This window comes from Octodon degus, unplaced genomic scaffold (genome assembly GCF_000260255.1).
Source record: "Octodon degus isolate 3935 unplaced genomic scaffold, OctDeg1.0 scaffold00021, whole genome shotgun sequence".
NCBI lineage: Eukaryota > Metazoa > Chordata > Mammalia > Rodentia > Octodontidae > Octodon > Octodon degus.
In genome coordinates this window covers 3128608-3150801 of record NW_004524597.1, presented here as the reverse complement: position 1 = coordinate 3150801, position 22194 = coordinate 3128608, and the positions used below count along the sequence as shown (strand labels likewise).

General features: G+C 52.1%; 1 protein-coding gene across 2 annotated transcripts; it reads left to right on the top strand.

The window, feature by feature from the left end:
* The first annotated feature begins 122 nt into the window (after window positions 1-122).
* Mettl22 (methyltransferase like 22) lies at window positions 123-18820 on the top strand. 2 transcript variants are annotated; one of them, XM_023711665.1, is made up of 12 exons: window positions 123-199; window positions 2042-2122; window positions 3000-3140; window positions 4737-5120; window positions 8603-8643; window positions 8727-8871; window positions 11771-11842; window positions 13151-13204; window positions 14379-14459; window positions 14661-14763; window positions 16255-16423; window positions 17753-18820. In XM_023711665.1, exons 3-12 carry the CDS (start codon window positions 3020-3022, stop codon window positions 17786-17788), a joined length of 1206 nt encoding a protein of 401 aa, XP_023567433.1. In that variant the 5' UTR covers window positions 123-199; window positions 2042-2122; window positions 3000-3019; the 3' UTR covers window positions 17789-18820. The 2 variants fall into 2 exon arrangements, with proteins under 2 accessions (XP_023567433.1, XP_004628133.1); XM_004628076.2 differs by lacking the exon at window positions 2042-2122.
* Window positions 18821-22194: the final 3374 nt, after the last annotated feature.

Sequence of the window (22194 nt, the reverse complement as noted above, 5' to 3'; positions counted from 1 at the left end):
CTATTTCTGCAGGGGCTGCGGGTCCCTCCCGGCGTCCTGGACCGCAGCGAAGGCCCACGCGCATGCGCCAGCGAGGCACTTTTCAGGTGGGCGTGGCCACCGGAGGGGCGGAGCTGCGCCTGCGCAGGCCTGCCGCCATGGAGGCCGCCTGAGTCGGCGGCGAGGGGCCTGGGGTACTCCAGGCTGGGGGTCGCGGCGGGTAAGCCCCTGGGAGAAACGGAGGATGGGGTAAAGTGCAGGGAGCCTTTTAGGACCAAACCTGGCTTTGAGATCTGGGCTGCCGCAAACCTGAAGCCTAAATCCCGATCCCATGTGAGCCTCAGTTTCTCCTTGTGCACGAGGACGTCGGGAAAGGATTCCACGGGCTCTTCTCGGCTTGCGTCCGGGATCCAGACAGCCTTCCGCTCGGTGTCGGATTAAGCCTTAACTGCCATTTGAGAAAGTAGTGCTTATCCCACAGGAAGGGGTTCCGGGAGGCTGCGAGGCTGGAGCAGCTGTGGGGGAGGGGTCCCCAAAACCGACTCTGGACTGCACGGTCCGGCCGGGCTTTTCCTGCATCCTGGGCGCTGGTTCCTCCAGCTTCCAGGTCTTCAGTGTGCCCTCCCATTACCCAGCATCTGGCCACGAAGCATCGTGGAATCGCACAGAGCCTCATTACTCAGTGAGTGGGTGGCACCCGGCAGACAGGAAGAAGGGAAGCTGTTTCAGGCCCCAGCGCCAGCCAGCAGACTGCGTTTGGGGACAGCGGGGACCCTTAGAGGCATGAGCCCAAACCCCACTGGGTTAAAGAAACCAAAAATACCTGTCAGCTCAACGTTAGGAAAGAGCCTCCTGCAGCCGAGGGAGGGAGCTGTGTTTCCCATCTTATTTCGGGCCTGTGTCCCCCGCCCCACCACCATCCCCTCCCCAAAGCTCTGCCCAGGAAGGAAAGAAGCCCCAGTTGCACATCCAGCGCAGCATTCGCAGACTCTTGAGTCACTGTCGCGAACTAGACAAACTGACTACTGCCTTGTCCCATCTTCCCAGCCCGCAGCTTAATAATTACATTGCTATAACGATAGTGCTTACTATTCTTACTTATTGTGTACTATGTTTCCAGTCCTGTAAGTGGCAACCGTCTCCTTTCCTGCACACACAGCCCCTGAGACAGCGACAAGAGGGCCTCCTTACTCCTAGGTAGCTGATGCAGGAGTTCCTTAAAGGGGCTCCACCTCACCTGGACTCATGTCCTGAAACGCCTGAGTATTTGGAATTTTAAATTTGAAAATTGAACTAGAAATTAAGCTGCTTTTTTGTTTCTACAGTATTCAAGTCAGTGTGGCATGTGATATCATATTCACTTTCGGAAAGAGCAATAGACATTCGTTTACTAGGGTGCAGTTTTTCCTGCAACCTTGTACTGTGGCAACAAGTGATGTTCTTTGGCTTGTGTTCAACTTGCACAGTTGCAGAAAGGAAGCTATATTTTCCCAGAAAAAAAAAAAACTATAGACAGGAATTCTGTTTTCCCCCAGGACATCTCTCAGCCCTGGGAGACCTCAAGGCCCAGCACTCCTGGAGCTTGAGGCAAGAGAATCAGAAGTTCCGGCCCACTCTGGCCAGCTTAGGGACCTAGTGAGACCCTGTCTCAAAATAAAATTAAAGAGGTGGATATAGGATTGTAGTTCAATCTGAAGGCCTACATTCAACCCTGAAGACCAAAACTAAATAAATAAGAGGGAGGAAAAGAGGAAGGTCAGCTAGTTCAGTGTGATGCAGTGGTGGAGTTCTTCCCCCTGGATCCAACCTCATTTTACCAGTCTTCTTTAGCTAACAGTTTTATTCACAATAAATCCTCCACTGAATTGCCAGATTCACTTGCAGTATTGAGTAGGAAGGCCAGTATGGTGAGTAGGTTTATATGAGAGTCTTCTTTTCACAAAATTCTTCGTTAGGACAACTTTTGCTCTTTTATGGCAAGCAGGTAATTATAGGAAATCCAGTTGTGTGTTCTTGAATCATGACATCGGGGCTATGGTGATCTCATTTTCCATTTGAATAGTTGGAGGCCCTGAAAATTTCATGACGTAGTACACACACCTGACCTGAGTGAGAATATACCTGAAGAAATAAGACCAGAGAGGTGAAGTGATTTTGCCCCAAGGTCACACAGCTATATAGGTGACTAGTGTTTGTATTTCACCTACTGAACTGCAAAGCCCACCCCGTTGCTGCTGTTTGGTGCCTTTTGATGAAGTAGAACATTTTGTTGATGGAAAATCCTTCCTATTTTTTAACCTAGGCCTGGTTTTCCAAATTCTAGTTATTGCCTGGTCACCTTCATAATTTTTCCATGTCTGTATCACCTGCCCAGTGGGCCCCTTAATTGCATTTCCTTTAAATCCACTCACTGTTTTAATAGGAAAACTAAAACAACAAATGATATGTGGGAGGTGATGTTAGCTTCTAGAGTAAGAAAAACGGGCTAAGGGCCCTTAACACCTGACTGCAAAGCATAAATCATGATTGGATTCTGATTTAAGAAAAATTAGCAGTGAAAGACATTTGGGAGACAGGAGATTTACTGTGACCTGAATTTTAGGTGATATTAGACAGTCTTGGTCATAAGTGTGCAAATGGTCTTACCATCATACAGGAAAGTATTCTTAGGGAACAGACCCTAAATGAGAATTAAGGGGTCATGTCATGATGTCTGCAGCGAGCTCTCAAGGAATTCAAAGAGAATTTATCACTGTAAATGAAAACTCGGGTCAGTTACTATAAATAGAATATTACTGTGAAAATGAATACTGTGCACACAAAATAGCAATTAGTTCTGGCAGAATTCTTTTCCCCTGCCAAGGCCCTGAGACTTTCGCCTTAGTAAATACTGGAAAGGAATTGGCAAGGAAAGCACGTTCTTGGTGATGATGAGCAGTGCCCCCCCCCCACCTGGTAGGGTGTCCTATACTGTTAGCCTTTGAGGCCTGCCACCCTGAGGACCTGTCCTCACCTCTCAGGTGCTCCCGGCCCAGGAGTCATGTGGGACCCAGCCATGGATGAGGTCACCTTCAGAAGTGACACGGTGCTGTCAGATGTCCACCTGTACACCCCAAACCAGAGACACCTCATGGTGCGGCTGAATGGCGTGGGGCAGCCCGGTAAGATCCTAGCATTAATACAGTCCCCAAGCACCCTGCAGAACCCATTTTAATTTCTGGGTAAAACATTGGGAAGACTGGACTGCTCACATGTCATCCTTCTGTCATCTAAGTACGCTTCCTTCACTGAGCCCAGTCTTGTGTTCCCCAGGCACCTAGCATGTGCGTATTGCTGATGCCGGCAGTGGAGGAGTTCATAAATTGAGTTCTGCCCTCAGTGAACTTACAGTCATGTGGAGAAAGTGAGTGCTGCATCATGTCAAGTCATGGTAGCTAAGGAACCGTGGTACATCCCTATAATCCCAGCTATTTGGGAGGCCAAGGCAGAAGGGTTACAAGTTTGAGACCAACTTGGGCAACTTTGACCCTCTCTTTAGAAAAAAAAAAAGGTGAAGGGAGTAGAAAGAAGAGAGATTTGGAAACGGGTATGGAGTGCCTGCTCTGGGCCAGGTGCTTTCTGTTATCATACCGTCATATCCTTAGACAAGCCAGGGGTGGACACTTACTATGCTACGGCTCAGAAGAGAGACGTGACTCGCCCCAGGGTCAGACATAGATGCTAGGTCTCAGTGCGAGGCTTCCAGCTCTGAAGCCCTTGCTCTGCCTGCCTCTAACCTGCTGTCCTAGCACTTTTGGATGTGGGGCGGAGTTGTTTACTTACTGGTGATTGAATCCAGAACCTGAGCTATAGTTGGAGAATTCTTTCTACGTTTATTTTGAGACAGGGTTTCACTAAGTTGCCCAGGCTGGGCTCATGCTTGTGATCTTGCCTCGGCCTCCCAGAGTGCTGGGTTATGTATGCATTACCACACCTGGCCCTGGTGTGTATATTTTCATTGAAAGCTTGTCCTAGTGACTTTCTGGCCACCAGATGGTGAGAAACACTATATTTCTTGTCTGTCAACCAGGCCTAAGAGCCAGAACAGGGCCAGGAAGATAGCAGTCTAAGTGCCTGCCTAGCAAGTGCAAGGACCCAGGTTCGATCCCCAATACTGCATGCACTGCCAGCCCCATGCTGGGTCCCCAAGACCAGGCATGGGAATGCTGAAAACAGGATCGCTATGAGTCTAAGCTGCATAGCAAGACCTTTACCAAATACATGAATAAAAAATAAAATAAAGAGATAGAACAGTAGACCAAAAATGATGTCAGCCAGAGGGTAGAAGAGGTTGTTTGAATCCTGCCTCAGCCATAGACGTGGCTGTGCAGTCTTAGTAGCTCCCTCTATTTGTCAGCCTGTTTATCTGTGAGTAGGAGCAGATATGCCATGTCCGTGGTGATTCTGAGAATTAAACAAGATAAGGGGGCCATGTGCGAGGGTGTGTGGATGGGTAGGTAGATGGATGCCTACATCTTCATACCTGTGTCATAGATCCTCAGGAGCCTGTGCTGATTGCTGGTTTTGGCTGCTTGTGTGGCCCCAGCAGCACAAGCCAGTGGTCCCTACAAAATTAAATGGGCCTTTTCTGCTGTTGTTAGGGTGTGTCCATCCAGCTTTTAAAATTCCATCCAGGTGGAAATCAGATTTTTCAAACAAGAATAGGAGCTAAAGAAAAGATGCTTTGGAGTTATTTTATGTCTTATTTTGCCTTTCAGTTTTCCTATCCCAGTTCAAGCTTCTATGGAGCCAAGACTCTTGGACGGACTCAGGGGCTAAGCGTGGTGATCACAAATGTGTCACCACACAGGAGACCCCTCCTGCTGGGACCAGTGGCCCATGGTCCCCTCCTGGAAGGGGTTGTGGTCATGAGGGTTTCTCCCTCTGGGCCAGTTCTGACAGCACCAGCCAGGAAGAGGCAGGTGCTCAGCTGGATGAGGATGGGGATTTGGATGTGGTGAGAAGACCACGGGCTGCCTCTGATCCTGACCCTGCAGAGCCACCACGAGACAAGGTACAACCCACAGTTCTAACCCAGGAAGAAGAGGACATCCTAGAAGATGAAACACCTGAGAGCTGCCCCCAGACTATCATCAAAATAGGTAAAAGAAGGCCTGGCTCTGCTGCCCTCAGGGTGGCCCATGTATTTGCAGCAGAATAGGTCCTCGGTCAGGCCCAGGCCAGGATATCATAAGCATAAAAGTGCAAACAAGTGTCTCTGCCAGCAGAGAGCACTTTGCAAGGCATATCGGTCACTTGTTGAAGGCTTCCTCAGCTCCCCATTGTCCTCAGGATAGAGTCCAGATGACACAGCTGAGAGGGCTGTGCGTGGCTTGGCCTCTGCTTCCCACTCCAGCTGCAACTCACACTGCATCAGCTCTCATAGCCTCCCACATGCCTCCTAACTTCTGGGCCTCTGCTGTGCTTGTCTCTTTCCCAGGATGCCTGCCACCAGCCTTTGCTTCCTTAGTATGTTTGCAGCTGTTGTGCAGGTCCCAGTTTAACTGTCACCTTCTCTAGGAAGACTCTGCCACTGCTTCCCATGTCCCTGTGCTGTAACTCAGTATGCTGGGAATGTGGGTCAGGATAGTGTGTGTGGAGGGCTTGGCCAGGCTGGTAGGCAACAGGGAACTCTGAAAGGGGCCAGAGCGCAAGTGTGGGTGAGGCGATTCACAGGAGCTGGGAGGGAAAGGGGAGGAAATGCGGGCTGGGCTCAGGATGCTGCCTCCCAGTGCAGGGGCAGCACAGTGCTCTGGAGACTCCAGTCTAGAATCTAGGGACACAGTGCTCTGGAAACTCCAGAGATTGTGGAGTGAGGACAGGAGAAAAGCCAGCATTGGCTGAGCACCTGTTGGATGTTTTACCAACGTGGTCTCCCTTAGACTCCACAGACCTCCAAGAGGCACCCAGGCAAGGAGACTGGAGCCCATCCTCCCACCCCAGGACTCACAAGGAGAGCTCTGTTCTGAATCTGTTGAGATCCAGCGTCATAAGTGCAGCCTAGGGCCTGTGGAAAGGCCCACCCTGGCCACATTGAGCTTGTAGGGCAATAGTCACATTCACAGCCAGACAGAACAGCCACTTTGACATGTGTCCACACATGAGTTACTGAGTTCTGTTCACTACCGAGCAGTCTGTTCTAGACTGTTCTGGTGGGGGGTGACAGTCCACATTGGACCACGCTGTATTTTCTGCAGACATTTTCTGGCCCTGTGGCCTCTACAGGAGGGATGAGTCTACCCTCTTCACAGAGATAAGGACTGAGGCCCTGAGATGTTGCAAAACTTGCCCCAGGTCACCCAGCTAGTCACCTGCAGATGTGGAACTCACACCCAGGTCTGTCTGTGGCCACAGTCCCTAGGGGCAAGCGATCAGAGCCTTTGAAAGTGGCTTGAGCAGGATGAAAGGTTGATTCTCAAGTGCTGGCAAGAGGTCATTTCCCTCAGGGGAGCACAGAGTCAGTCCTCCCATGAGTCAGTTTCCAGTGTTCATGTACTTCACATCCTACATCCTGCAAGCTAAGAGCAGAGGCCACAGGACGGGCCAGTGCCTGGCAGCTGCCCCACATGCCCTTCGCTGCAGTCACCATGTCCCATACCTGCACCTGTTTCTCCACTCACTGTTGGTTCTGGCCATCTCTGGGGAGAGCATTGTGTAGCTAAGTTCCTGTGCTTAAGGGATGACCTCTAATACCTAAATCCTGCACCACCACCACAAAATGATGCTGAGCCCTGGGCTTACAGGTCAAGCAGGGCTAGATTTTGGCATGATCCCCACCCCTCACAAGCCAAGCAGCTTTGTGCATGGCGCTGTTCACCCAGACACTCAGGTTTGCACCTATAGAACAGGATGCTATATACAGCTGTCCTAGGATTTGATCATATAATTTAATAAATAAAGCCTAGTAAGTCAGAACTTTTTTAATCTCACAAATGACTAGATTTTAAAATCCTTTTTTGCACCAAATTGGCTTCAGGGAAATATCTTGCCATATTTTGGTCTAGTTGGGTTTTATTGCCCTTGGTCATGACGTCAGGCTAATAGTAATTTTCCCTCTGTATGCTCCAGGGGGCCACCAACTCTACAAGAGTTTGGGCATGTGGCTTGATCAGCAGTTTCCCAGTATCTGCCAAGACCTGGCTCCCTGCAAAGTGTGACTTGACTGAAGCCGGTTACAACCCAAGGATGAGCAGATCTTCCTTCCCTTTGATGCAAGAGAAAATTACAGCTCAGAGTCCAGGATGTGAAGCAGGTGATGTCACCCATTGAGAGGGTGACAAGACCTGGTTCTTCCTCAGGGCCTGACCTCAGATCCATGTGCCCTCCCAAGGAGAGCTGCCCACCCCTAGTGCACATACTTGAGCCTGACTCTGGAGCACTGTGGTTGAGCCTGGATCTGCCCATCTGCATCTGTAAGTGGGAATAGCCCAGATCAAGGAGAAAGGACCTTGTGTGTGAGCCGCAGTCTGCCTCTGGCTGCCCACCTGTCTGGTTCATTAGAGGGATAGGGCAGTTGGTTGCTGGTATATTTATGCTCCAGTTTCAAAGCAGATCCCCACATGCTAGGCCATCACACTGTCCTTACATCCATCTGAAAGGAGGTCTGGTTACCCAAAGTGACTTCCAAATTAATGTTATCAAGCCCAACAGGAAGCTGGTGCACAGGAAGAATGTGAGTCATTTCATTGGGGCCGTAAATTCTAAGTCTGCATGAAGGGCAGGAATCCTTCACCACACTTGTCCTAAAGAAGCCCTCAGACCACAGACCTCCTGGCTTGGGGACAGGGTGATTGGCTTGTGTCCTGGGCTGGTGGTGACAGCAGCACACATTTTTAGGTGCCTGGCCCATCCACATGGTGAGATGCTCACACCGAGAGCTTGCAGGAGCCAGAAAGGACCAGGGACGAGCAGGCATCCTGGGAGCCGGGCCAGTATCCCTACTCTACCCTTTGCCCCACTTTCCCCCGCCCCTACATGTTTCTTTGTGTTTCTAAATCTGTGGTTTGGTTTGAGCAAGAGCCTACTGTGCCATGTTTTAACATCATAGCCGTGTCTCACACACACAGGATCATGTTCCAGTTGCACAGCAGAAAGGTCCTGTGTTCTTTTTCTTCCTTAATCTCGTCTTTCTCGTCCCTTCCCCTACCACACTAGAATTTTATCCTAACAAACTCTGTATTTGGGAACACTGAACTCATCAACTTTAAAAAAAAAAAAAAAAAAGAATAGAAATTCAGACTCATGTTGTACACTTCTAATGCAGTTCCAAGTGTAAGAAAATACTTGGGAACGAGTTGTGATTATTATTAGCAGGTGAATATATTGGAATTGTAAAGTTGTACTTATTGGACATAAAATATGCATGGTGCATATTTATAACTAGGCTGTCATGACACAGTCTGGGCCATGGGGCAGTTGCCCAGGGGTTTGGAGAAGAGTGACCCTTGGTCCCTGGCTCCCAGCCTAAAGCTTTTGCAGCTGTCCAGAGCACCCTACTCCCCTGTCCACCTGGCCACATTGGTGCTTTTCTGCCTGTCCCCTTTTTCACAGCAGGCATTTCTCTTTTGGTTCCCATCCTGTCTAGAGCACACCATGGCCACCCCCCTGGAGGACGTTGGCAAGCAGGTGGGTATGTCCTATCTGCGGCCCCTGGCCCCAAAGGGTCTCTCCAGAGCCTCCCATCACCTCCTCTGTCCTCTTCCCCCCAGGTGTGGCAGGGTGCCCTGCTCCTGGCAGACTACATCCTGTTCAGGAGGGACCTGTTCCAGGGACGGACTGTGTTGGAGCTCGGGGCGGGCACGGGGTTCGCCAGCATCGTGGCAGCAACCATGGCGCGGACCGTGTACTGTACAGGTAATGAAGTGGGGGCCCAAGCGTGAGGCAGGTTTGCTGTGCATCTGCCACCCTGCTCCCTGAGTCCCGGCCGCACTGTTCTTCCCTGATGGTGGTGCAGCAGTCCACAGCACCTCCTCTGTGGCCACAGACCACTGGGTATCAGAAGCGTCTAGCACTCTGTCTCTCCTCACACCCCAAGAAAGCAAATACCCGAAGAAATCGCTGAGGTTGTTCCTGTCATACGACCTCAAAAGCGGGTTTATCATTTCCTCCTGGTTATGGAAATTTTGTCTGTTCTTTGAAATGTCTATAAAACAGCAAATAAAAATTAGTTGTAATTTTACAACCCTCAGATTGGTCCAGCAGGATACCATTTGTTCAGCACCTACTGTGTGCCCAGGACACCTCTAGGCATCGGGGATCCACAGTGAATACAAGAACTGAGGCACTGGCCCCCGGGTACTGCGTTTCAGCCTCCGTTTTAACTGTTCATGTAGATGTTACAAGCTTTTTCCTTTGTGTATGCATCATCTCAAAAAATGAAGTACATCTGGCGCAGAGTGTTGACAGGCATTTTTTCCAAGAGTGTTTTCCCATTTTGTTAAAAGTTCTTTTGAATATGGCCCAGCAGCCAGGTAACTTGGAATTATTTTCTTTTTGGTGACACTGGGGATCAAACCCAGGCCCTTGCCAGTGCTAAGCTAGCACTCTATCAAGGACCTACATGCCCAGCCCCTGGATCCTTCTTTTTTGACCCCTCTGTTCTGAGCATCTTACCCAACCCTGTACGGTGACCAGAACCAACAAACTGACAGCAGTGAAGTGCCATTGATGGAACTGAAAGCAGGCGCTGGACTGTGAGAGCCGCAGTCTCCTCAGATGGGCAGCGTGATGATATTTTCAGTCTCAGGTCTGCTAAGCAGAAAGAGGTGTTTGCTGGGGTGGACTGTAGGTCTTTGTTTCCTAGACGGTTTTCAGGGTGCTGACTTTGCTTCTGAGCTGGGAAAGGGGGAGCTGGTGTCCTGCTGTTGGGGCATCCCCATCGTACATGCCAGGGTGTCCCGTGGCCAGGAAGCCACACGAAGTGATGCTCCTTGATCACCCTTGACCATTTCATGTGAACTTCCAGCGAGTCAAGCCTCAGTGGAACAGCCCAGAGCTTTGCTGGGTGCCCAGCGCATCATAGCAAGGTATAATCAGCTTATGCCATCCTTGCAACAGAGGTTGATCTGCATAGAGAAGTCGCTTTTAGGTGGGATGTTACGGTGCGCACAGCCTTCGCACATGTCTCAGCGCCAGGCTGTAACTTTATAGCGGCCCTGGACAGTAGCCAAGGGGCTTTTCACCGTCCCTTTGTACAAATGCACTGACTGAGGCTACCGTTCAGTGCTGGTCCCAGGTCCTTCCTGAGCTGCCGCTGAGACCCGAGACCCTTGGCTGGACCTAGTTGCTCACAGTGTGGATTTGGTTGTATGGGTGTTTTTCAGGCTATCTGTGGAGCATAGTTCTGGTGGGTACATAGGGCTTTTGGGGGACTCCAGGGCTCCTACCCCCTCAGTCGTAGCTGCTCCTCTCACCTGTTGTGTATATTAGAATCCCTCATAAGATTTCTTATAACAAAAACTACCATACAGATTTTTAAATGGGGAGGCTGTGAATGATTCTCTGAGCATGCATAACGTGTGGGGCTCTGGTTGGATCCCAGCACCCAATTAGAAGGAAGAAAAAAGATTTCCAAACCCTTAAGCCTGTCACTCAACATGCTTGTGACCTAGTGGTACAGGAGAAGCGCTAGTGCTAGGTTCCCTGTCACAGGCTCTTAGTGACCCCTGGGTACTGCATTAGTCAGATTACCCATTGCTGGGACAAAATAACTGACACCCTCAACATGAAGGAGAGGCTTAATTTGGCTCATGTTTTATTTGGCTCAGATTTCAGTCTTGCGGTCAGCTGCATCCGAGGCAAGAATATCATGGTAGAAGGCCATGGCAGAAGCTGCTTGCACCACAGCAGCCAGGAATCAGAGGGAAGGGAGGACTGGGGAGGGAGCTGCAGCCTCCAGAGGTTGCCCCCAGTAACCCACCTTTTCCAGCCAGGCCCCATCTAAGAGCGTGTTCAGCCGAGAACACCCAGTGGAGTCCTGCACTGATGAGTGTCATGCCCTGAGGGCCAATCACCTCCTAGAATCCACAGGAGACTCTAAGCAGACATGCTAGCTTAAGCCACAGTGCCAGCAGTGTAATCCTAGGGAGTGTGCACTGATTGGGGTGGACCTGACTGTGCCCATCATAGACCCACGGGATGTCATTCACAGGACAGTCTGTACCTTCCACTTGGACATCCTCCTGAATGAAAGTTAAGTTTTTCAAAGCACTCTTTCCTGGGAAACATTTCCTGTGCTACAAATCAGTTCTGTTGAAACGGTGAGAAATTCCACTTCACTTGGGTAGCCAGAGAGACTGCTGGTAGCAGACAGTAAATCGGCTACAAGGAGAGCACCTTGGCCAGTTTGGATCTGCTCTGCATTGTAGTGAATCGTACTGGATACCCCTCCTCATTTCTCTGGGGTGCAGAGGACCCTCACTGGTCATAGGACCTCCTCAGGGGCTCAGCCTGCCAAGTGGGAGTCCTGATGCCAGCTTCAAGGTGCCTGTGCAGTGCATTTTCATATATGTGCTTGAGAAAGGCTGGGTTCTCTTTCCTCTGCCTTCCAGATACCAGGATGAGACACTCTGCTAGGAGAGGGTGCTCACTGAAAAGAGCCTGCGGTGCGTGTCTTTATTTTGGGCAGTAGAACTCAGAAGGGCGGCATGGCTCTGGTCTCTGCAGTCCTGCTGTTGGTAGCAGCTCTCCAGGTGGAACCCTGAAGACAGAAGTGTACTAACAGCACATTCTGGCTTGCCCTCTGTCATTCCAGATGTCGGCGCAGACCTCCTGGCCATGTGCCAGCGGAACATTACCCTAAACAGCCACCTGGCTGCCACAGGAGGTGAGGCCCAGCAGCAAGGGAGGTTTCTGTTTGACAGGCGGGAGAAACAACCAAGATGGTGACATTGGCTGGTGGGATTCCACCTGCTTCCCTTTGCACCAGGTGAATGGAGGGAGCCGGTGTTGTCCTGGCTTCACATAGCTTCACAAGGGATCTGCACTTGGGCCACCTGCCCGCTCCCACCACCACATCCCCCTTCAGCTCCTTCTGGCCTGGAAGCCGGCGGTGTCTTCCTCTCCACCCCCAACTGGCCTTCCCAGACTGTCTTCTGAACAACGTCCAGAATGGCCTTGCTGAGATGCAGGTTGAACCTGCCAGGGTACCAGTGCCCAGGGGATGCGCACAAGTGCTTCCTTGATTTGCACACCTCCCTGGCCTGACTGCTGCCTGCCTTCCCTGCCTCTTCTGACAGCGAGCCAGGGGTTCAGGTCACAGGCTCAGCCTCTCCCTCAATGTCCTCGCTCTGCCTGCCTGTCTGTCCAGTCTCTGTGTCCCTGCAGCTTGTGGGAATGGGTTTATGTCACAGGACAGTGGAGCCCTCCTGCCTGTGGCAGGACTGCTCTCTCGACCTCAGGCAAAGAATCGACCCTGTGGGACTCAGGCCCTTCAGAGGTTTCCTGTTGCTGTAGGCACTGGGACCATGCTCCTTGCTCACCTCTTGTCTTCAGGTCCTGGCTCTTGTCCCCTGTGGTTCTTTGTCCTCTCACAGACTTATCCACACCCCTCCTGCACCTTTGCCCGTCTCTGAAGTCACCCCCTCCCTCCACACCAACCTTCCCAGTGCTCCCCCCGGTCTGCACCAGATACTAATGACATTGTATTTTACTGTCTGTGTCCCTGGCTCGCTAAGTGGTGTCTGCCCTCCCTGCTCTGGCAATGCCAGTGAATGTGCAGGGTGCAAGAGGCTGTCACTAAAGATGGGAGGCACAGCCACATGCTGTGCAGAGCCCCCCAACAGCCCTTGACCTGACGTGGAGTCCTCTCTCCTTCAGGCAGTTTGCGCCCCTGTCAGCATTGCCCCCACCTTGCTGTATTGTAGCATCTGTTAACCTGCCAGTCTCCCCTTCTATGGCTGGTCCCCAAAGACAGAAACCAGGACTCAGATGTTTATGTTCCCTGTGTCTGGTACAGTCAGTGGCACTAGACACTCAGGAAAGAGGAAATGAGGGTGGAAAGAAGAGACACAGGTGGGCAGGCAGGTGAAGGGCGAGATGGAGGCTGGATAGGCGGGTGTTAACGGCGTAGTAAAGATTCACTTTCCTAATTACCTGGAGAGCTCGGGAGTGCCACTCATTCTCATTCCTGCAGGTGGTGTAGTGAAGGTCAGGGAGCTGGACTGGCTAAAGGACCACCTCTGCACCGGTGAGATTTTCTTTGCATCACCTCTCTTTAGCAGCTTCTCTGTGCTGTGCCCCGGTCTCAGCTGTGTGGCCTTGATTAAGCAAGAGAGCCCCGGCTGCCACCACCATCCCACCAGCCCCTGGCCGGTTCTCTCCCCTGGCCAGTGAGTGGCAGCTGGCCTTCTCCAGGCACCTGCTCTGTGCCAGCAACTCACATGCATGGTGTTGTTCAGATTCCGTGAGGTAGGTACAATGCAGTATGCGTGAGGTGTGGATAGCAGCCCTCACATCAGAGGCCACATAGCTGGCACTGTGCTGGGTCAGGGTACGACTGCAGGTCTGTCAGTGCCCAGGCACAGACCCCAGGAGCCAGGAAGCTCCTTGAGTGGGAAGGTTTTCTAAGTCTTGTGTGGGCTGTTCCAGGCAGCCTGATGCTTGCTCTTCAGAGACGGGCTGCTCTCCTTTACCCTGCCAGAGGCAGGTGAAGAAAACGTGACTTTGAGTCCCAGTCACCTGCCAAGCCCTTCACACACTTTGCGACCTCACCTTCCCAGCAGTCCTTGAGGGAAGCAGTATCAGGCCCGTTTTTGTTTTGGTTTGGGTTGGTTTTGTTTTTTGATGTTTTTGGCAACAGGGTCTTGCCTGGTTCAGGCTGGCCTTGAACTCACTATGTGGCCCAGGCTGGTCATAAACTCAGGGCAGCCATCCTGCCTCCACCTCCTGAGTGCTAGGGTTGCAGCCATGTGCCGCCATGCCTGGCTGGTGGTGGAACCTAAAGCCTCCTGCATGCTGGGCAAGTGCTCTACTGCTGAGCAACATCCCAATCTGTTAGGCCCTTTCTCTAAGCACAGAGTGGTGTGGCGAGTGTTTTGGGGTCATAAGGCAGTGAATGGAGGCAGGAGAGATCTGGATAGCAACACAGATCGTGTCCTCACACGGCTGCTGACCAGGGCAGTGGATGCGGCTGGAACCTGCCTGCCCCTCACTGGCAAGCAGTGCGGTCCTTGCCCTGTGGCTGTCCCACAGCCAGCGGTGGCCCTGGAGCCTGTGTGCTGGACAGAGGCCTGCATGGCAGTACCTGCTCTATCAGCCTGCCTCCAACCCTTTCTCCTATCTGGAAACTTCCTTGGGCCTGTCTTGGGGAGAGCTGGTGGCCAGTGGAGAAAGGACTGGGCCACAGCATCATTCTCCTGCAGATCCTGAGGTCCCCTTCAGCTGGTCAGAAGAGGACATCGCTGACCTTTATGACCACACCACCGTGCTGTTTGCAGCCGAAGGTCAGGAGATCCTTGTGGTGACTTGCATCCCCTGCTATTCTGTATCCCGTCACTTCCTGATTCCTTGCTGCCTAGAGACTTCCTTCCAGAACAGTGTGCCTGAGCAACTGCCATTTGTGGCGCTGAAATCCTCTGCTCAGGGTCCCGTGGGCCCTCCAAGCAGATCACTCTGACCCTGGCTGGTTCTCTCCTCTCCCGCAGTGTTTTATGATGACAACCTGACCGATGCTCTGTTCCGCACCCTGTGCCGGCTCACCTGCAGGCTGAAGAACGCCTGTACAGCCCTGCTGTCGGTGGAGAAGAGGTGAGCTGTGGCCATACCCCACCATTCCCTGAGCCCCTGCTGTGCACGGGCCACCCCAGGCCCTCACACCTGCCCCCTCGTACTCCATGCAAAGCACCATGAGCAGCACAGCCGCCCCGCATACCGATGAAGCTGCGAGACACTGGGGCCTGTCTGGGCCACAGAGAGATGGCGGCCGATGAGGGCCCTGACTGCTGCTTGGCCGTCACCGTTGGCTTCAGCACACACTGTGGAAGTCTAGAGGCTGAGGCCCTTTGTAGCCACGGTAGCATCGCCTGTATTTCATTTTCCTGTGAACTAAAAAAAAAAAATAATAAGCTTTTCTGTCTTCCTGTATCTTTAACAAAACCTAGAAACAAAACTGAAATGTCTAATAATAAAAATAGGAATAGAGTCTGTCCCTGTGGAAGAGCTTTTTTCTGTGAGCTAGCCCTGCACCTCTTGGTAAGGTCGTGTGTGGAATGTCACTTTGCTTCCACTCCCCCTCTTCACACTAGAGCTTTGCTTAGAGCCAAACTCTCGTGTATCTGCTGCAGCATGGTTTGGGCTGATAACAGTACAGACTTTGTGCATAGGAACATAGGGGACTCCCTTGGATCCTTTTTCTACAGACTACAAAAGGCCAAACTAGGACAGTTGTGAAAGGTTGAGCAATAAATACGTGACGGTAAAAACTGACTGTGAGGTTTGCCTTAGGCAAAGAATCACCTTGTCGCGTTCCCCTCTCGTGCACTGACAGGATACACTGCAGTGTCTAGCGTTTGGTCCTGAGTAGCAGGGGCCTGGGGAGAGGCAGGGTGTAGTGGTAGGTGGCATGGGGTGGCAAGGGCTGGCACTAGGTGATGAGTTCATGGCAGATTGTTTGCTGTCCCTGCTGGTTTTGCACTTGCAGATTTTTTCATAATAAAAGATTTGGGACAGAAAGGGGACAGGGGAGGAGCTTGATTGTCAAGTTGAATCATCTTGCAGATTCTGGTGTTGAAAGATGTGCGTGTCTGAGGGGAGACCCAGTTCTGAAGTCCCTCTCCTCCTGTTCTCTGTCATGCCCACTACCCGCCCGCTCCCAACAGTGCGTCCTCTGTCCTCCGTGCACTTAGCATCTGCTGCACCTCCGCCTCTCATCATTCACAGCTCTGGAACAACTCCACGAGTCTGTGCTAGTGCAGCAGCTTTCAGGAGCACACAGAGGCCTTGCCAGTCTGCCCTTGTGCCACTTTACAGCTCGGCAGAGGCAGGCACTGTATTTATCTTTCCATGGGAATAATCAGCTTTCCAAGACTCCTATGAAATGGGTGGAACCATTTGCACCTCTCATGCTATTGTACAGGTTCAAGAAGTAATTGGCTCAAATGCTTAGTGAGTACATGGTGGGCACTGAGTTCTAGTCTACCCACAGGAAACAAGATCACTGAGGAACAGGCAGTAGCTGTGGGGAAACCAGCCCTTCCCAGTGGTGACAGCAGTTTGTGTGTCTGCTGGTTTCATCCCCAGGTTCAACTTCACACTGAGACACCTGGACATCACGTGTGAAGCCTACGATCACTTCCGCTCCTCTCTGCATGCGCTGGAAACGCGCTCGGACGGCAGGCTGCGCTTTGTGGTGGAGCCAGTGGAGGCCTCCTTCCCGCAGCTGCTGGTGTATGAGCGCATCCGGCAGCTGGTGGGTACTCCTGTGAGGTCTCTGAACTGCTCTGGCAGGCAGCTGCTGGCTCCAGGTAGAGGATGGGCCAGGGCCCCACTCAGGCCATGCGTTCAGCCCTGCAGGAGGCAGTACCCATAGGCCTGGTAAAGCTGGTGTCAGCAGCCACCACCCCAGACGGCCTGCAGGCACACCCTGAGTACTGACTTTCCCTGTAGGTCGCTCAGACGTCAGAGGCAGCAGGAAAGCAGCGGGTTTCTTAGGGACCAGGAATCCAGTAGAGGAGAAGTGCAATGGGCTGCAGGACCTAAGGCAGGGCTCCTGGGTGCTACCTGCAGGCACCTGCACTGTCACTCTTGCCCTGGGGACCCTGCCACAGTGCAGCCTGACACATCAGGCCTGTGGGTGGACACTAGAGTAGTAACTGGCACCTGCCAGCCACCATGCTCAGCAAAGCGCCTTTTGCTGCTGTCTTAAGCTCATGGCAGCAGCTGAGACCAGACACGTCATCCAGCCAGGAAGAGCATAGCTCTGATTCCACAGCCACATCCCTTCCTATTACAGCTTTGGTGCCCTATACTTAAGAAATATTTGCCAAATCTGAATTACCACAAGCTGGATTCATGGGAGTCCAAGGAAGCAGAGTTAACGTTTGTTCCTCTTGTATTTCTTGGCCTCTTTTTCTGGGCCCACAAAGACCCAGACCCCATTCTAAGGAGGAGAAAGGAAGACACAGGACTAACACAAACCCAGCTCTCGCGCCCTGTACTGCTTCCTTGGCAGACACCATCCTGAGTTTGTGTGGCTGGCTTCTGTGTGGTGTTGGGGAAGGACCTCCATTGGTCACCTCAACCCCTGTGGGCCACAGCCTCTGCTTATGGTCACAGGCAGCTCTGCATGCACAGTAATGGAGACTGAGCTGGTGGGGACCCGAGGTTGCCTCGAGGACCTGGCCTGCATGTGTGTGTTCTCCACCTGCCAGCACTTAGACAGGCCTCATAGACCAAGGAGCTCAGCCCCTTGTGAACTTGAGCGGTCACAGAAAGTAGTGGTTAAGACCCTGACAGAAAAGTGGGGACAATGGTGGCCATTCACCTGATCCCTTTTAGTTGTGTGATAGCCTGACGCCCACTTCAGCTAAGGCTAGACTTTCTCCGCCCAGCCCCTCCCTCCCTGTGAGCCAGAAAGGGCAGTGCAGAGCCTCAGTGGATGTGCGACTCGCTCCACTCCTGCACTCGCTCCGTGCTGCCCTGCATGCCGATCCTCCGAGTCCTCTGCCGCCATTGCTGCCTGTTGTGGAGCCCCGAGGATCTCTGTGCATCTCAGGAGCCTGTCCTTCCTCTGTTGCAGGAGCTCTGGAAGATCATTGCAGAACCAACAGCGTGACCTGTCACCTTCATCACACGTGGCTCCCTGACTGTTCTTGCAATATAGCTCTAATAAAGTCAGAAGTTCAGCAAAGGCTTGCCCTTGAGACACGGTCATTTCAAAAGCTTGGTAAGTGCTAGCCTTCCGTGAGCCAATATGGTTTTCGGGGGCCTGTCACAGCCTTCTGGCAGCAGCCAGAGAGCAGCACTGCTGTGGGCTGGGAGTCCACTGAGTGGCCTGTGTCCGTGCCGAGAACTTGTTGCCCACAGAGCTTCGGGCACAGCTTGGTCAGGCTGAGCAAGTGCTCCCAGCCTGAGTCCACCCAGCCAGCATTTTCTGCGTGAACTTGCTGGGGCCAGCCTATGCAGGCCATCTGCATGCTCCCTCTGCTGTTTGCAGATGTTTTTAATGCGCTTGCCACAATTGCTGTAATAACCACACAGCCTAGAGGCCTCGTGTCCTTCCAAAACTGTGTGCCCATCCCTGACCCTTCAGTGAGGGCCCTGCGCCAAAGAGTGCACTGAACTAGCCAGCGATTTTTTTTTCAATTTTAACCTTTATAACTAAAATTAGATAAGCTTAGGAAAAACAGAAGAGCCACTGTGCTGGGCCCAGTGGCTGACCCAGGTCCCTGCATGGACCTGCCTCACAAGCGTTTCCCTCTCCTGGGGTGCAGTGCCCTTCTCCACTGCCTCCCTCTGTGTCTTGTATCCGTGTCATCTGTGTCCCTCTCCAGCTCTCCTCTTGCCCCCAGTTCCAACTCTTTGTTCCCTACCTGCCTGGCTCCTGCTGTGTGTGGCACTCTCCAGGCCTGGTGGCCCTGGCCACACTCACCTCTCCCTGGATGCCTGGGTCCGTCTCCTTCATCATCTCATCTTTGTGTCTGGGGCCAGCCACTCACAAGACTTCCTTTCATCTTTCCAACAAGGAGATCAGCAGTGTGGCTCTACCCATTTTGCATTTGAGAAGATTAAGGCTCCAAAAGAAATAAATAAATCTCCCTGGGGCAGGGACCTTGTTTGTTTGAGATAGCACTATGTAACTGGCATATTGTCTGTCACAAAGTAGCCACTTGAAACATTTTGTTGAATGAATTATTAATATAAATTATCCATTAGAATAGTATTCCCTAGTTATGGGTGTTTTGTCCCCAGCAGCATTGGACAATGTCTGGAGATATCCTTGGTTGTAGTAGGAGAGACGGGTGCTCATGAAATCCAGGGATGAAGCCAGGATGCTGCTAAGCACCCCATAGTGCACAGGATGCCCCCTCCCCTCAGTAGAGAATGAGCCAACCTGAAGTGTCAGGAGTTCTGAGGTAGGGAACCCTTGGCTTGGGGCACAGCCAGCTACTGGAGGAAAGAAACATGGGTCTCAGCTGACACTGCAGTGCCTGGGATACAGAGTATGTCTCCCTGCCCACCCCCAGGGTGGGGTGAGTGGGAAAAAAACATGTAACACTTCTTACCACTAAGTTCTTCAAAGATCCGAAAGGCAGGGGGATCCCTATTTCTTCATGTGAAGAATAGGTCAGGGAGGTAAAGTGACCTACTCAACACCATAGAGCTACCAAGCACGAGTCGGGCTTGGAGTCCAGACCCCTCTGACCTCCAGGCCCATGGTCTTCCCACATTTCTCCAGTGTGGTCCCCCAGCCAGCAGCAGCATCTGTGGGCTCCCTAGAGTACTCCTTAGAAATGCTGCCCTGGGCCCTACCAGGGCCTCCTTAACTCAGAACTGGGGTTTTGACCGAGCCCCAGCTGTCCTAATAGGACTGGGATCTACAGCCTTCACCCTGTTCCTGTTTTCTACAATTGCTACAGCAATCCTTCCCTGGCAGACATGCCATCGTGAAGCAGGGTTGTAGATCACATGGGGATGTATTAACAACGAGTCTTCAGAACAACCCCGATAGAGCCCCCAGCTGGCCACGCCTCAGCACTAACTGTGACATTTTCCCAGCACTCCTGGGGACAAGCCCATAAATGTAATTGGCACCAGGCAATAGAGTTGTCACCACTTTCACCTGGCGCATTAAGGCAAACTGCTTTTATGTCTAAGCCACTCGGCCTGAAAGCTTCCTCTAAGTGGAGCCTGGAATTAATCTTGATCCACCATAATTCAAAGCATCATCAGCCGTTCACTTCAGAGCTGAAGTGCGCCCTTACCCCCGTAGTTTACGGCCTTACTTGAGCCTTTGCGAGTACTTGTTTGGTGGTGATATTTCAGAAGCATCAAGCCATCGAGATGTTCCGCTGGATAATTAACCCAGCCATTGGACTCAATTTTCTTTTTGACACATTCTGACATTTTCAGAGAAATATATGGCCCAAGGAAGAGACGCAGTCGTTCAGCTGTAACCTGCGGAGAAAAGATTTGTTTAAACCAACAAATACTGACGCCGTCACCCCCAGCACTTCACACACTTCTGCCTGTGAGTCACTGATAGCGCATGGGTGGGACTCGGACCCTGAGGGGGTGCTGCTGCACTTGAACACATGCTGGCTGGCACCCACGGTGCTGCTCCAGGGGCCAGCATGGCCTTGTGGTTAAAACCGTCCACTCGAATTGGGCAGACGCAGGCTCCAGTCCTTGCTGCACTGAGTCCCAGACAAGCAACCTGGGACAAGTGACCTTGCCTCCCTGAACCCAGTCTCCTCACCTGTGAAACAAGCAGTAAGCCTTCTTTATTCACGGCATGTTTGTGAAGGTTGTCCTGGATGAGCCCTGTGAGGTGCTCCGAGCTGTGTCTGGCCCTGGGGATGTTTCCAGTGGCTTGCAGATACTGGCTCAGCCAATGCAGAGATTCTCAATGTGAGAGCATTCTCCGCAGGCACACCCTTGGCCTTTGTGGCTCCTAGGTTAGCTGCTCCAGCGACACTGCAGCTGGAGAGGTCACCACGAGCAGTTGCTCCCTATCTCTGCAAATAAAATGGATCTTATTGCTACCCTGTCCTGAAGGACTTGCTGAGAAAGAACAAATTTGAAAAGCCAAATTGAGCAGGCCTGCCTCTGACATCAGACTCACTGTCATACACAGAAGTCACTTTGGAGGACCCAGGAGGCCCTCCAAGAAACAGGCAAGTCATTCTCCGCTCCACTGACCCCAGCATCCAACAGCACGGCTGGCTGCCGGTTGGCAGAGGCAGTGACCTCAGAGTCTTCCTCAGAGCTGAGCTGGGTAGCAGTGCGATGTGTCTGCTGCGTGCCATGAGGCCCTCATGTGGAGCTGGCTTACACCAGGGCCCTGAGTGGAGCAGACCTTGGCCCTCGGCAGCTGTGATACAGACAGGGCTAGCTAACCACTGGCTGCTTCCGCACCCAGGGACCCACCAGCACCTTGTCTATCAGCCACAGCAGCCACATGAACCCCCACAAACCCCCACTGGTGCAGAGGAGACAACACTGTGGGCCTGGGGGCTGATGCTCCAGATGGGGTGATGCTGCCATCTCCTGACTGGGGCCTCTCAGACCCAGAGAGAGAGCAGAGTCTCTTCCATCTGGGGACCTAGCTCCACTGCCCAGTGCATGCGCTGAGCAGAGACTGGTGCTCAGACACTGGCTGCTACTTGGGATCCCAGCACCAGCTAGGCAGCCCTCCCAGGTGGCTCGGTGCAGTGGCCCAAGAGGGTTCCAGTGGCCTTTGCCTCAGCATCAGCTGGTAATGCTGTCCAGCCGCTCGGAGCAGCCTGCTGGTAGTCTTCAAATCCATGAACGAGTCACTGAGCTTACTTCCCCACTCTCAAAGAAATGGATAAGTTGACTGAGGGCTTTGCAATTTTTAAAAAACCACAAAGGGCAATACTAAGTGTTAAAATCTAAATCAAAAGCGTCATGGGAGACAATATGTAGAGGGCAAATGACACAGGTGGTAAAAGAGTTTATCAACCCAAGCAAGAAAAGAGATCAAATGTACTGCAAGGAGTATCAGGCAGGTTCCCAGAGAAAGGGTCGTGCTGCTGGGAAAGGCAGAGAGTTTTCAAGGGTTTCTTTTTTTATGTATGTAGTACAGGGTCTCACTACACGGATCAGACTCGTAGTAATCCTCCTGTATTCAGCCTCCCAAGAGCTGGGATTCGAGGTGCATGCAACCACGCCCAGTCTCAGTCACCATCTCAGAATGCCCTGGGTGTAGAGCCAGCACAGCATGCAGGAGGTCAAACCCCAGCCGCTGTGCCCTGCCTAAGCAGGCACTTTAACCCACTGAGCTATCTGGCCTGCTCTAAGGGTTTCTTGATTTTGAAAAAGGTAAAGGTAAGACACACAGGCAGGAGAGAGAATGTCAGGGAGGACGAGGTAGGGCCATGTGTTCTTGGTCTCCTGGTGGTGATATGTGTCACCCTTACAGTAAGACATGGCATCAGACGCAAGGGGTAATGGAACACTCATCACAGCAAAGAATGTTAATGGCTGTTTTGCTATAAG

Excerpts from the sequence above, each read along its gene's own strand:
- Mettl22 (XM_004628076.2), top strand. The coding sequence starts at position 3,020 with ATGTGGGACCCAGCCATGGATGAGGTCACCTTCAGAAGTGACACGGTG. Across the intron at positions 14,460-14,660 it reads CGTGCTGTTTGCAGCCGAAG|TGTTTTATGATGACAACCTG; the intron begins GTCAGGAGATCC and ends CCTCTCCCGCAG. Across the intron at positions 14,764-16,254 it reads CTGCTGTCGGTGGAGAAGAG|GTTCAACTTCACACTGAGAC; the intron begins GTGAGCTGTGGC and ends TTTCATCCCCAG.